At 45.5% G+C, this 14,995-nt stretch overlaps 2 protein-coding genes across 2 annotated transcripts; both read left to right on the plus strand.

Moving 5' to 3' along the window:
• Nucleotides 1-2,808: 2,808 nt before the first annotated feature.
• On the plus strand, nucleotides 2,809-4,049 carry LOC100283098 (endochitinase A). Its single transcript, NM_001165432.1, has 2 exons — nucleotides 2,809-3,317; nucleotides 3,421-4,049. Exons 1-2 carry the CDS (start codon nucleotides 2,879-2,881, stop codon nucleotides 3,822-3,824), a joined length of 843 nt encoding a protein of 280 aa, NP_001158904.1. The 5' UTR covers nucleotides 2,809-2,878; the 3' UTR covers nucleotides 3,825-4,049.
• An 8,694-nt stretch (nucleotides 4,050-12,743) lies between these two features.
• Nucleotides 12,744-13,566, plus strand: LOC100281817 (endochitinase A-like; the record flags this gene model as incomplete). Its single annotated transcript, XM_020547713.2, has 2 exons — nucleotides 12,744-12,927; nucleotides 13,024-13,566. Coding segments are annotated over 2 exons (591 nt in total), but the record flags the coding sequence as incomplete, so codon positions are not given.
• Nucleotides 13,567-14,995: the final 1,429 nt, after the last annotated feature.

Here is a 14,995-nt window from a genome sequence, read left to right on the forward strand (position 1 = left end):
AAAAAAGTTACCAAAACTAATAAACGTTCTATTCGAAGATAACCTCAAGTCCCCACATGAAAATGATAAGTGAAGTGTCAATTATGTTAAAACTTTGATACATAGAGTGACCTCACGTGTAACTCACGCAATAAATGGAAATGGAATGGAAGAAACAATAACATATTATAGATTTTATAGTCCAAATGTTTTTGAGGACTATATGTTTGTGTCTCCGTAAAAAATCATGAATTTCTGAGGCTATTTTTGTATTATTATTACTTTTCTATAGAAAATCATCAAAATGCAATTAAATTCATAAAATATTCTAGTTTCATTCAATAATTTCAAAGAAGTTACAAAAACTAATAAACATTCTATACGAAAATAATTCATGTCCTCACATGAAAATGATAAAATAAAGTACTGATTATGTTAAAATTTGGATACTTAATGTAATTATGTTGAAACTTGGAATGGTCACACACACCCATTTAAAACTTAATGTAATTATGTTGAAACTTCGTATAGATTACATTATATACGAAGATAACTCAAGTATTAATTATGTTGAAACTTGGAACGGTCACGCACACCCATTTAAAACTTGTACCCAAATATAAGAGATTCTACAGAATAAAGAATAATTTTGCATGAAATAATTGTTTAAATTTGCTAGGCTTTATAATGTAATTATCAACCAATCGCCATTGATTATACAGATGATATAGGGTCTAATTAATAAATCAAGTGAGGGCATGTGCATGTTTTGTATTTTGTACTCCGTCTGCCCTAAAATATTAGTCGTTTTTTTATTTTTACTAGATTCGTACAATATTTAATGTATGTGTTATATATACATGGCTAGATTAATTGTTACTCATTTGAATATAGACATAAAATATATGTTGAATTAATGTGGGCATGGCCCAAATTAATATTCAATAATAGTCAATGCTAAATGTTCACTTTAATGGTACGATGTACTAGTATTTCAGTATCATACCAGAAGTTCAAGGGACAATTCAATCAACTTAAATATGTGGACCATTGATGCGTCTATTGAGAAGCTGAGAAAAGGATGAGGAACTGCCACACGCGCGCGCCGCTGGCCCGACTAGGCCGTGGCCGTGGTAGATCAGACTTTGGTCCGAATATTTATTCCTAACGGTTGCGATTTTGCCTGGAGTGATGATCGTCCGTTACTGGTCGTTTCCTGTGTTATGACTATTAACAGACGGGTTGTAATGACTGTCAGCTAGTAACAGACGTCACTGATGGCGCCAGTTTCTGGCAGGCTGTAACGGTAGCTCTGATGGCGACCGTTACTTCCCGTTGGTCTCCATCTGCGCGTGTATATATACGGAGGAGCTAGGTGAGACTGCTTCTGGTGACGACATCACGTACGAACACCAAACAGTCTCAGACACGTTACACACATCTATTCCCGTCCCCACCTTCTGCGAGCACAAAGAGTGTGGGAGAGCAGGCCTTCGAAATCGCCGTCCACAGAGCGACACTTGCACGAGTGTGCGGGTGATCAGGTTTTTAGGGAGCGTACTCGCGACTGCTTGCTTCGTCTGCTCGACCAGCACTAATCAGGTTGCTCATCGCCGACGCCGTTAGAGGGACCGCACTGCGTATATCTGCCTGCGTCGACTGCGTACGATTACATCGAACATGCACACGAGATATCTCGTGTGAATGAAGCCACTTTTGCCTTGAGCATCGGAGCATCCGTAGGGCACACTTTGTTCTAAGTATTTGTGCATATTTTACTGTTGTTTACTGTTTACGTGAGTAGTAATACACATACATATACATGTTGTCACATATATCACTGTGATTTTCTAGATTAAATTAAAACTGAAAATATCTATTTCTTGAACAATATAAGTGCTAAAACAACTAATATTTTGGTCTGGAGGGAGTTTTACATAACAAGGGGGGAGTATGTCGTTGTATAGACGAGGCAATTTATTGTTTTAGCTCAAGCCCCACGAAACTAACTCCGTCTCAAGAAAATCTTCTAAATTCCTCGCGAGAGAACACAATACTCTATTATACTCCCTTTTTATTTTCTTTACTTGACGTTTTGTAGTTCATTTTTGTACTATTTAGCGTCAGATATAAAAAGATGAATATACTCTAAGAGTAGCGAAACCATGAATAGTGAATAAGGAAGAAAAACTCTAAAGAGCTTTCTAGAGAAATACTAAAAATATATAAAAAGGGAAAATCCTAGTCTTCGTTTGATCGTGCATGCATATGTGTGGCCCAACCGCCCAATCCATCACCGGTACGTGCTCCAGGCTGTAGCTGCTTGGAAGTCTTCCGTTCTTGCTTGACCGATTCCTGCTAGCCTTTGGAACACGGAGACCGAGGCCACCAATAAATCCTCACATGCGTGGTACTGGTACGTGGAATTGAAGCAAACAAAATACGGCTGCCCGCGGCGGCCGGATAATATATAAGATGATGGCGGCAAATTGTCTTCGCAGACGAGAAAAATCGCAGGAAAGCGGTGACTTCTAGCAGGTAGCATGTGCGGATTTTCCACCGCGATGGGCGGCGGCGGCGGCAATCCAAATCTGATGATATCTCAACCTAGGCTAGAGTGCTTGTGTCTCGATACATGGTGCGTTGCATGCATTGCTGACCCATGCGTCAAAAGTTCATCATAAAACGTGGGACAGCTGTACGTTCCCGCGTGCAATGGTGGACATCACACCTAGCCACTCCACGTCGCATGCCATGCATCGACAGGATGCACGTTCCGATCCCTATATAAAGGGGCACCCTTGTGACACCTCAAATCACCTCACACAACAAGCTGCACCGCAGCAACGAACACGAACCTTGGCAGAACGAAGCTGAAGTAGTTCGCTGTGAACCCAGTATGGCAAACGCGCCGAGGATCCTGGCCCTCGGCCTGCTAGCGCTCCTGTGCGCTGCCGCCGGCCCGGCCGCCGCGCAGAACTGCGGCTGCCAGCCAAACTTCTGCTGCAGCAAGTTCGGCTACTGCGGCACGACCGACGCCTACTGCGGCGACGGGTGCCAGTCGGGCCCGTGCCGCTCGGGCGGCGGCGGCGGCGGCGGCGGCGGCGGAGGCGGCGGAGGCAGTGGCGGTGCGAACGTGGCTAATGTGGTCACCGACGCGTTCTTCAACGGCATCAAGAACCAGGCCGGGAGCGGGTGCGAGGGCAAGAACTTCTACACCCGGAGCGCGTTCCTGAGCGCCGTCAACGCGTACCCGGGCTTCGCCCATGGCGGGACGGAGGTGGAGGGCAAGCGCGAGATCGCCGCCTTCTTCGCGCACGTCACGCACGAGACCGGACGTAAGTTATTAACACCTAACCTAACAACACGGAACTAGCATGCAGGACCTTTGATCTGACCGACCGATCATCGTCGTCATGCTGACCATGCATTTTCGATCAGATTTCTGCTACATCAGCGAGATCAACAAGAGCAACGCCTACTGCGACGCGAGCAACAGGCAGTGGCCGTGCGCGGCGGGGCAGAAGTACTACGGGCGCGGCCCGCTGCAGATCTCGTGGAACTACAACTACGGGCCCGCCGGGAGGGACATCGGCTTCAACGGGCTCGCCGACCCCAACAGGGTGGCGCAGGACGCCGTGATCGCGTTCAAGACGGCGCTCTGGTTCTGGATGAACAACGTGCACCGTGTGATGCCGCAGGGCTTCGGCGCCACCATCAGGGCCATCAACGGCGCCCTCGAGTGCAACGGGAACAACCCCGCCCAGATGAACGCGCGCGTCGGCTACTACAAGCAGTACTGCCAGCAGCTCCGCGTCGACCCAGGGCCCAACCTCACTTGCTAGGCGACGGCGTCCACGTTGTACCCATGGCTCCTGCTAGTGCTAGCTCGTCCACAATAAATGCTCGGCGTCGCACCCTCGCGAAAAGTAAACCAAGAGTTTACTGACTAGTACGAGCTAGCTAGCATGCAGTAATAATAATCATCGTAATAATAATAATAAAACGACTGGGCTGAGCCACTTTGTTCGACCTGAATGAATAATGAAGCAACTGTATGTTCCCTCTGTACATAGTTGTGTATGCTTGTGCTTTTACTTTCCGTTTGCAGCATGGGTCTAACATCGACCGAATCAAGAAATTTCGAGAATAACAAGAGACCTTAATACCGATTGGCGATTGGCGCCACATTACCCACCATGAAAGCCACAGCACTACAGCAGTGAAACACATCCCTTCTGTTAAAAGCGCAACGCTATTTAGGCTCTCCCCGCGTTCGGCGGGTCCTTTTGCAACCACACGCGTGTGCCGACATGTACTCAGGGTATCAAATCCGAAATGTGTTTCTCCAATTCAGTTGTGTGTTCCTCGTCCCTCCCGTCGTGCACTGCCTCCTCCCACCTAGGGATGACGATCGAAAATTTCCATCGGAGAATGGCTCCCATTCACGTTTGTATAGGAAGAAAAATTCTGTCTCTGTCCCCATAAACGCTCGTGAGAAGTCTTTTCTCCTATCCCCATCTCCGTAGGAGAATTTATCCACACAAAGAATTCGTCCTAGTTAGGAAGTGCAATTTTTAAAAGCAAATTTAAATTAATTATATCAAACCAATGTAAACTAAACAATCAAGATTTTAAATTATAATAAGAGACATTTATTTTAGAGTTTAGTTTGCTTTTTTATAATAGGCTATGTTTGAATTTTTAGTATAATTTTAACAAGTCAATAGACTAATTTAGATCAAGAGAAGTTTATGGGCGGATACACAAGGAGGTGATGGTTCCCCATCCCCACGAACATGACGGGGACTAAATCTTCTACGTTTTGATTCTCGATAGGACTAAATTACCTTATACCCATCTCCTAATAGAAAAAATTCTCATGAAAAATCGGAGAACAGGTTCCCACTGTCATCTCTACTCGGGCCCTCGCTGTCAAGCCCGCGTCTCCGTCGACGACTGTCCTATGCCGTCGAGCACCTTCCTTGAGCGCGACTGCGCAAGGGATTGAGGGAGCAGGGGTCGTCAGTCGCCAGGAAGTGGAAGGGGACAAAGGGTTACTGGGCTAGATTTTCTGAGCCTCTAGCAGTAACAACAACATTTCTATAGTATGCACACATTTGGGATAAAACACCACAGACACTGGTGTGCTAGCTACGGCTCTAGATTATTTAGTGGAGTTGGTGGAGTAAGTCATCAGGTACTTCACAAAATTATGGAGTTAAAGCTAGGAAACTTTAGCAAATATTTAAATTAGTTATTTTATTTATTATTTAGATTAAAAATATTTTTCAAACTATTTAAACTCATATTATAAACTGCATTTCCAGGCTGAAGCTGAAACCTGAAAGTTGACTTCCACGGATTATTAGAGCGGAGAGCTTTGTCGGTGGCATTGATGTCTAGAAAGGCCAAGAGAAGAATGGTGTGTCATGTGTGCGTGGTCAAACTATGCAACTATCAACCGCAGCAATCTTGGAAGTCTTTCTATCTGATTGACCGTTCGTACGTTCGATTGGGCATACACGTGACACGCATCAGGCCAGCCACGATATATATCCTCACGATGCATCATCCATGGACTCGAACAGTAGACGACGGCTGCTAGTGCCTAGTGAATACTGGCGACGGACGCAACCAGCGCCACAAACCACGTGGGAGCGAATACACATGCCCACGCCGGCAGCAAAGCACACGTACCAGCAAGAATACATGGCGAAAAATGGACTCATGTAAGGGCAGAAAATGGTATAAAATATAAGGTTATGTGGTAGATAAAAGCCATGCACCCCACCATGCCATCCTCAATACTCAGAAGTCAGAACATGTACTAGCTAGCTAATTAAGCAACCGAGCTGAGACCTCCTACCCAGTTCGGCGAACTCACCGACGCCGACGACGATGATTCTGACGGCCTTGGCTCTTGGACTAGCACTCCTCGCTGCCGCCAGCCCGTGCTTGGGGTTGGGCAGCAGCGGCAGCGGCGGCGCGTCCGTGCCTAGCGTCGTCACCGAGGCGTTCTGTTGGATCTTTTATGGGCTTGACCTATTTATTGAATAAACTCTATGGTGTGTAATGGTGGAGAATACCAATAGTACCACATTGGAAGTCCAAGGGTCTTTTGCCTTGACTTATATGGTGGGATTTATTCCACTTAACTTGAGAAGTCAAGAAATGGACAAGGGCGTGCCACACGCGCGCGCGCCGCCGCCGGCCGGGCCGGGCCGGGCCGGGCGTGGCGAGGCGAGGCAGGCAGGCAGGCAGGCGCGCGGGCGTGGGTGGTTGTGTTAATTTTTAGCACTCACTAACCGCGTCAGCCGAGTGACCCTGTCTCTTCGTCTGCCGAGTGACCCTGTCTCTTCGTCAGCCAGCCGAGTGACCCTTCTCCTTCAGCTGCCGACTTATGGCGTGACTCGGCAAGAGCTGGCCGACTCATGACATAACTCGGCTAGAGCTGGCCGACTCTTGGCGTGACTCGGCGACCTTTCTCCTTCAGCTTCCCTCTGCGAGAGGTTAAATAGAGGAGCACCCCTGTCACTCGGTACACGCGAGAAACACTTTCAGTCTCACAATCCAGCCGCCGAGTGAGGGTATTTCCATCTCGTGACTCTGCGCGCACAGAGAAGCGAGAGGGCCGGTGCCGTTCGAGACCTTGCACGGGGGATCGGCAATTAGGTTTTTGGGGAGCGTCTACGCGACTGCCCAAAACATCTCCAACATGACAAAAGAAGCTGGTCAGGGATCTGGATCATCAGAGCGCATCGGAGGGTATGATCAGTTTATTTACTTACTGTTTTACGTTCTGCAGATTACATATGTTTCATATGTTCACCTCTGTAGTTTCATATGTAGTCACGTATTTAGCTCTTCTGTTCTGTCATTTTATAATATGTTATATCTGTTTGTTTTAGTTTTACAGCCATGCTGTTTATATTGCTATCTACTTATTCTTAATTGTTCCGTAATAATTCATGAACCATGTTTATATACTTATTTTATTTACATGCTTTATGTTCCCTTGATCCATATTGGTATGGATCAATTTAAGATCACGATTTCTATGGTTAATTATTTATATGTCATCATCATAATGTTAATTTATGGAATTAAAATAATACGGAAAATGCCTATAATTCTAACAATCCAAAAACCTAATGTTAGGCATTTTTCTGTCAGAGGTTTTGCTGCTGTGCTAAAGCCTGATCCTTTTGACGGTAAAAACTTCTTGATATGGAAAGCTAAAATGGAATTGTGGCTAACTGCAATGTCTTGTTTTCATGCCGCTGAGGGCAAGCCTGCAAACTTACCTCCTGAGGATGAAGCTAAGTTTAAGGCTGAAGACAACCTCTTTCGAGGAGCAGTAATTAGTGCACTGGATACTAAATTCCAGAAAAGCTATATCATCCTTCCCACGGGGAAAGAGCTGTGGGATGCTCTTGTTGGAAAGTTTGGAGTTACTGACGCTGGTAGCGAGCTGTATCTCATGGAGCAGCTGTATGACTACAAGATGGTTGAGAACCGATCTGTAGTGGAACAGGCTCATGAGTTTCAGGCACTAGCTAAGGAACTCGAACTTTTTCCTTGTCCTTTGCCTGACAAGTTTGTGGCTGGCGGTATAATCGCCAAGTTGCCACCTTCTTGGAAGGACTTTGCTACCTCTCTCAAACATAAGAGACAAGAGTTCAATGTGGAAGAGCTCATTGGTACTCTTGATGTTGAGGAAAGGGCTAGAACAAAGGACAGTGGAAAAGGTGTTGAGACCTCTACTGCTAATGTGGTGCAGAAGAGAAACTTCCGCAAGTTTAACAAGAAGAAAAACCAGAACAAACAAGAGAATGCAAATAAGCCTGTTCATACAGCACAGTTTAAAAAGAAGAACAACAATAACAAGGGAAAGGGAGGATGCTTTGTCTGTGGCAGTGATCAACATTGGGCAAGAGAGTGCCCTGATCGCAAGTTCACTCAAGACAAGAAATCAGCTAATGTTGTAACCACTGAGACTGAAGAAGGAACATCTGGGTATGGTAATTCTTTACCATTTGTTCTTTCAGTCTGTAATTCACCTGAGTGGTGGATGGACAGTGGTGCAAACATTCATGTGTGTGCTGATGCCTCTATGTTCACTTCCTATCAGGTCGGGAGGTCTGGCGCCTTGTTGATGGGAAATGGGTCACGTGCTCATGTTCTTGGTGTTGGTACGGTCATTCTGAAGTTTACTTCGGGAAAGACGGTGCCATTGAAGAGCGTGCAGCATGTGCCCTCTATCAAGAAGAATCTCGTTAGCGCTTCGATGCTATGTCGAGATGGATATAAAGTTGTTCTTGAGTCTAATAAATGTGTTGTGTCGAAACATGGTACGTTTGTTGGTAAAGGATATGATTGCGGAGGATTGTTCTGTTTATCACTGCATGATGTGTGTAATAAACTGGTGAATTCTGTTAATTTTTCTGATGAGTCAGATTTATGGCATTCACGGTTTTGTCATGCAAGCTTTGGCTGTCTTATGCGGTTAGCAAATATAAATTTAATTCCTAAATTTAACTTGGTCAAAAAGTCTAAGTGCCATGTGTGTGTTGAATCAAAACAACCCCGCAAGCCACACAAGGCTGCTGAGGCGAGGAATTTGGCACCTCTAGAACTTGTTCATTCTGATCTGTGCGAGATGAATGGAATTTTGACCAAAGGTGGTAAAAGATACTTTCTCACTTTTATAGATGACTCCACTAGATTTTGTTATGTGTATCTCTTAAAAACAAAAGATGAAGCGTTCAATTATTTTAAGGCCTATAAAGCTGAAGTTGAGAACCAACTTGAGAGGAAAATAAAACGGTTAAGGTCTGATCGAGGTGGAGAATATTTCTCTAATGTGTTCGATGATTTCTGCGTGGAACATGGTATTATTCATGAGAGGACACCGCCATTCTCACCACAATCCAATGGGATTGCTGAAAGGAAAAACCGCACTCTAACAGATTTGGTGAATGCCATGTTGAGTACAGCGGGATTATCCAAGGCATGGTGGGGTGAGGCGATTTTGACAGCATGTCATGTTCTGAATAGAGTTCCAACAAAGAACAAAGAGATCACTCCATTTGAGGAATGGGAAAAGAGAAGATTAAATCTCTCATATTTGCGCACTTGGGGTTGCTTGGCCAAAGTGAATGTGCCAATCAACAAAAAGCGTAAACTTGGGCCTAAAACTGTTGATTGTGTATTCCTTGGGTACTCTTTTCACAGCACTGGGTATAGGTTCTTAATTATAAAATCTGATGTGCCTGATATGTATGTTGATACTATCATGGAATCAAGAGACGCAACATTTTTTGAGAATGAGTTTCCCATGAAGAATACACCTAGTGATATAAGTCATGAGACTATAATTCCCCATGAGCACGAACTGTCGATTCCTATAGATCATGCTGAGGATTCTCACGTGCACATCCCTGAGGAGGATGATACTATAGTCACTCGAAAGAGCAAGAGACAGAGGGTTGCAAAATCCTTTGGTAATGACTTTATAGTGTACCTTGTGGAAGACACACCAACTACCATTAGTGAGGCATATTCCTCTCCTGATGCTGACTTATGGAAGGAAGCAGTAAGGAGTGAGATGGAATCTATTATGTCTAATGGAACTTGGGAGGTCGTTGATCGTCCTTATGGTTGTCAACCTATAGGTTGCAAATGGATCTTCAAGAAAAAGCTTAGGCCTGATGGTACAATTGAGAGGTACAAGGCAAGGCTTGTGGCCAAAGGATATACCCAAAAGGAGGGTGAAGATTTCTTTGACACCTACTCGCCAGTGGCTCGATTGACTACAATACGCACATTAATAGCCGTGGCAGCCTCTTATGGTCTTATCATTCATCAGATGGATGTTAAGACAGCTTTCCTAAATGGAGAGTTGGATGAGGAGATCTATATGGATCAGCCAGAAGGGTTTATAGCGGATGGTCAAGAGAACAAGGTGTGCAGGTTGATAAAATCATTGTATGGCCTAAAACAAGCACCTAAGCAATGGCATGAAAAGTTTGATAATACTCTTACAACAGCTGGCTTTGTTGTAAATGAATCTGACACGTGTGTATACTATCGGTATGGTGGGGGTGAGACTGTTATGCTGTGCCTTTATGTTGATGACATTTTGATCTTTGGATCAAATCTCAATGTGATTGAGGAAGTTAAAAATCCTCTATCGAGCAATTTCGAGATGAAAGATTTGGGAGAGGCTGATGTCATTCTAAACATCAAGCTTGTTAGAGAAGCTGATGGTGGGGTAACTTTGTTACAATCCCATTATGTGGAAAAGGTATTGAGTCGCTTTGGGTTTAGTGACTGTGATCCTGCTCCAACACCTTATGATCCCAGTGTGCTACTAAGAAAGAATCGGAGAATAGCAAGGGATCAATTGACATACTCCCAGATCATTGGCTCGCTCATGTACCTTGCAAGTGCAACAAGGCCAGACATCTCTTATGCTGTGAGTAAGCTAAGTCGGTTTGTGTCGAAACCAGGAGATGATCACTGGCGTGCTCTTGAGAGAGTGTTGCGGTATTTGAAAGGTACTATGACATATGGTATTCATTATACCGGAAACCCAAAAGTGCTGGAAGGCTATTGTGATGCCAACTGGATTTCTGATGCTGATGAGCTTTATGCCACAAGCGGATATGTGTTTCTGTTTGGAGGTGGCGCTGTTTCCTGGAAGTCTTGCAAGCAGACTATCTTAACGAAGTCTACAATGGAAGCAGAACTCGCAGCATTAGACACTGCTGGGGCTGAGGCCGAGTGGCTTCGTGATTTCCTATTAGACTTACCGGTGGTTGAAAAACCGATACCGGCTATTTCCATGAACTGTGACAACCAAACGGTGATTACAAAGGTTAACAGTTCTAGGAATAACATGAAGTCTACAAGGCATGTTAAGAGGAGATTGAAATCTGTCAGAAAGTTGAAAAACTCCGGAGTTATTACTGTGGATTATGTCCACACATCAAATAATCTGGCAGATCAATTCACTAAGGGTCTATCACGCAATGTGATAGAAAGTGCATCGAGGGAAATGAGTATGAGACCCATGTGAGATCTACTCTAGTGGTAACCTGCTCTATGTGATCGGAGATCCCGTGAAGTAGAGTGGAGAAACAAGCTAGGAGTAGATTGTGAGGAAAGATCCCTTCTTTAACTCATTTCTGATGCACATCTTTCCTATCTGTAAGGCAGGATGGTTTTTACCTTAATGTATTCCAAGAGTCTTATAAAGGTGAGATGTTGTCCTACAGAACATCTTCTGAGGAATACACCTATATGAGTCAGACTGCTAGTCACAGTCTATGGGATTTGGGTAATCCCTAAATACTCATGAAAGGCACTGAAGTGTGACTTATATGCTTCTAAACAGCGGGAATACCCTTCTGCAGCCTAGTATCAGCAAAGGATTTGAGTGAATCTTATTTCGCACAAAACTGTCAATTCAAGGCATAGTCCATTGTTCAGTTGTGAATAAGTGAAACTCTTATTCTAGATGGATGTTCAACTTAACAGTCTCCATCGAAACACTGGTATATCAAAGGATTGTGATTCTGATACTTCATCATTACAAACCCTAGAGTTTGGTGGGGATTGTTGGATCTTTTATGGGCTTGGCCCATTTATTGAATAAACTCTATGGTGTGTAATGGTGGAGAATACCAATAGTACCACATTGGAAGTCCAAGGGTCTTTTGCCTTGACTTATATGGTGGGATTTATTCCACTTAACTTGAGAAGTCAAGAAATGGACAAGGGCGTGCCACACGCGCGCGCGCGCGCGCCGCCGCCGCCGCCGCCGGCCGGGCCGGGCCGGGCGTGGCGTGGCGTGGCGAGGCGAGGCAGGCAGGCAGGCAGGCAGGCGAGCGGGCGTGGTGTGGTTGTGTTAATTTTTAGCACTCACTAACCGCGTCAGCCGAGTGACCCTGTCTCTTCGTCTGCCGAGTGACCCTGTCTCTTCGTCAGCCAGCCGAGTGACCCTTCTCCTTCAGCTGCCGACTTATGGCGTGACTCGGCAAGAGCTGGCCGACTCATGACATAACTCGGCTAGAGCTGGCCGACTCTTGGCGTGACTCGGCGACCTTTCTCCTTCAGCTTCCCTCTGCGAGAGGTTAAATAGAGGAGCACCCCTGTCACTCGGTACACGCGAGAAACACTTTCAGTCTCACAATCCAGCCGCCGAGTGAGGGTATTTCCATCTCGTGACTCTGCGCGCACAGAGAAGCGAGAGGGCCGGTGCCGTTCGAGACCTTGCACGGGGGATCGGCAATTAGGTTTTTGGGGAGCGTCTACGCGACTGCCCAAAACATCTCCAACATGACAAAAGAAGCTGGTCAGGGATCTGGATCATCAGAGCGCATCGGAGGGTATGATCAGTTTATTTACTTACTGTTTTACGTTCTGCAGATTACATATGTTTCATATGTTCACCTCTGTAGTTTCATATGTAGTCACGTATTTAGCTCTTCTGTTCTGTCATTTTATAATATGTTATATCTGTTTGTTTTAGTTTTACAGCCATGCTGTTTATATTGCTATCTACTTATTCTTAATTGTTCCGTAATAATTCATGAACCATGTTTATATACTTATTTTATTTACATGCTTTATGTTCCCTTGATCCATATTGGTATGGATCAATTTAAGATCACGATTTCTATGGTTAATTATTTATATGTCATCATCATAATGTTAATTTATGAAATTAAAATAATACGGAAAATGCCTATAATTCTAACACGTTCTTCGACGGCATCAGGTCCCACGCACGGGACGGGTGCGAGGGCAAGAATTTCTACACGCGGAGCGCGTTCGTGAGCGCCGCCGGCGCGTTCCCGGGCTTCGCGCACGGCGGCACGGAGGCGGATGGCAAGCGCGAGATCGCCGCCTTCTTCGCGCACGTCACGTTCGAGACCGGATGTAAAGACGCCGCTACCGCCAATTAGCTACATATACGTATAGTTCCTTCCTTGTTTGCATGATTTTCATTTGATACATCCATGTGCATGGCAACAGATTTCTGCTACATCAACCAGATCAACGGGAGGGGCCAGGCCTCGTGCGACTCAGGCGTGAAGCAGTGGCCGTGCGCGCCGGGGAAGCAGTACTACGGGCGCGGCCCGCTGCAGATCTCGTGGAACTTCAACTACGGCCCGGCGGGGCAGAGCATCGGCTTCGACGCGCTGGGGGACCCGGACAGGGTGGCGCAGGACCCCGTGATCTCGTTCAAGACGGCGCTCTGGCTCTGGATGAGCAGCGCGCACCAGGTGGTGCCGCAGGGGTTCGGCGCCACCATCAGGGCCCTCCACGGCGCCCTCGAGTGCAACGGCAACAGCCCCGCCACGGTGAACGCGCGCGTGGGCTACTACAAGGAGTACTGCAAGCAGTTCGGCGTCGGCCCGGGGAACAACCTCACCTGCTAGAGACGTGCCGGGGACCCTAGCTAAACCCTAAATACTCCAGCTCGTGGTGAAGAAATAAAAATGGGCTCATGATGCTGAAATGAAACTCGCTGCTATATGCATGGGTCCACCCGAATAACGAAGAAGACTGGCGAGAAGCTGTCGACTCTTATTTGCGAAGATCAGAATATCAATCTATTCTGTCTATACTATGTGTAAAAAAGGTTTTTTAATACCACTATACTATAAAACCCGAGTTTCTTAGGGGCTGTCGCTCGATGATCGAAACGCCGAAACTCGCGACAATTAGAGGCAAGACCAAAGCACACTGAATGCCAGGCATGAATGTGGATCTCCTAGTCCTTGGAGGATTTGTGGAAATTGGCTTGAAGGAATCTGACGCCCGACTCTGATACGAGACCAAGCTCGAGTCACCCAGCTGAAGTCAGGAGCCGAGAGACCGAAACGGTTACGAGATGGAAATTTTTTACATTTAGGACTAGTTTTAAAACTTAAATCCTCTTTAAAATTCCTAAGAATTAAGTGAAAAATAAGTTAATTTTCTTCTCAGTGCTCAGAAATTCGGAGAGGGTTTAAGTTTCTAAACTAAGCCTTATCTGATTTTAAAGTTGGGCAAGGAAATCTGGACTCGTGCAACTGCATTAGGTCGTGAAGGCAAAAGCAAAATTCGATATTTTCCCCTTCGAATCGAATTGCTGGTGTTTTGAATCAGACCGTCTGATCCATGGGCCGGGCGGCATATCCTGACCCCCCACGCGCGTGAAAGCGGCCGGGTGACCAACAATTTTATGTTCTTAGACCGTCTTCAAGGGTTACCGCTGCCGCTCCCGCACGCCACATTTAACGGCTACAGTACACACGTAAGCCGCTCAACGGATGACTCTACCAGGCACCCTACGCTGCCGTTCCCCCTAGCAAGCTTCTCTCTCCCCCTCATTCTGTCGTGTATCTCTCACCCCCTCTAACACTGTTCACGTGGGCCCACTTCCAGTTATTAGTAGATGAAAAATTGATAGGAGGTGAAAAGTAGGTATAGAAAAGGTGAAAAGTAGGTATAGAAAATGATATTTTATGGTTGTAGTGAGGTGTAGGGGAAGGATTTAGGGGGAACCGCTGTACATGGTGGAGATATAGGGGGAAGAAAACGCTGACGTGACACGTGAGTGGGATATAGAGGGCCAAATTTAGGGGTAACCGCTGAAGACAGTCTTACATCAACAACACTGTGCAAAAGCCCCTATACCAATTACCATAAATTTAGAATTTTTCCGTAATATGACAATGAGTATCCAAAACTCGATGTTTGATGGGTAAAACTTCCATTAGAGCACGGATATAGCTTAATTTTGATATATACGAGTACTTTATTAGGCACTTTACAATATCCGTTGGGCTTAGTTGGCACGAGTATGTTCTCTATTCCAAAACCCGCTGCTGATAGAAAATCCATTAACATACTATATGTGTATCCGAGTTATTAGAAATATTCCATAAAACTTAGAAGGACAAAGGATACGCCTTAAGCTCCAAAAACTTAAACGCCTTAATATTTAAATATTAAGTGT

This window comes from Zea mays, chromosome 2 (assembly GCF_902167145.1).
Source record: "Zea mays cultivar B73 chromosome 2, Zm-B73-REFERENCE-NAM-5.0, whole genome shotgun sequence".
NCBI classification, from domain to species: Eukaryota; Viridiplantae; Streptophyta; class Magnoliopsida; order Poales; family Poaceae; genus Zea; species Zea mays.

Bases quoted from the DNA above. Each gene is read 5' to 3' on its own strand.
- LOC100283098 (NM_001165432.1), top strand. From the start codon at position 2,879: ATGGCAAACGCGCCGAGGATCCTGGCCCTCGGCCTGCTAGCGCTCCTG. The intron at 3,318-3,420 runs GTAAGTTATTAA...ATTTTCGATCAG, and splicing joins CGTCACGCACGAGACCGGAC to ATTTCTGCTACATCAGCGAG.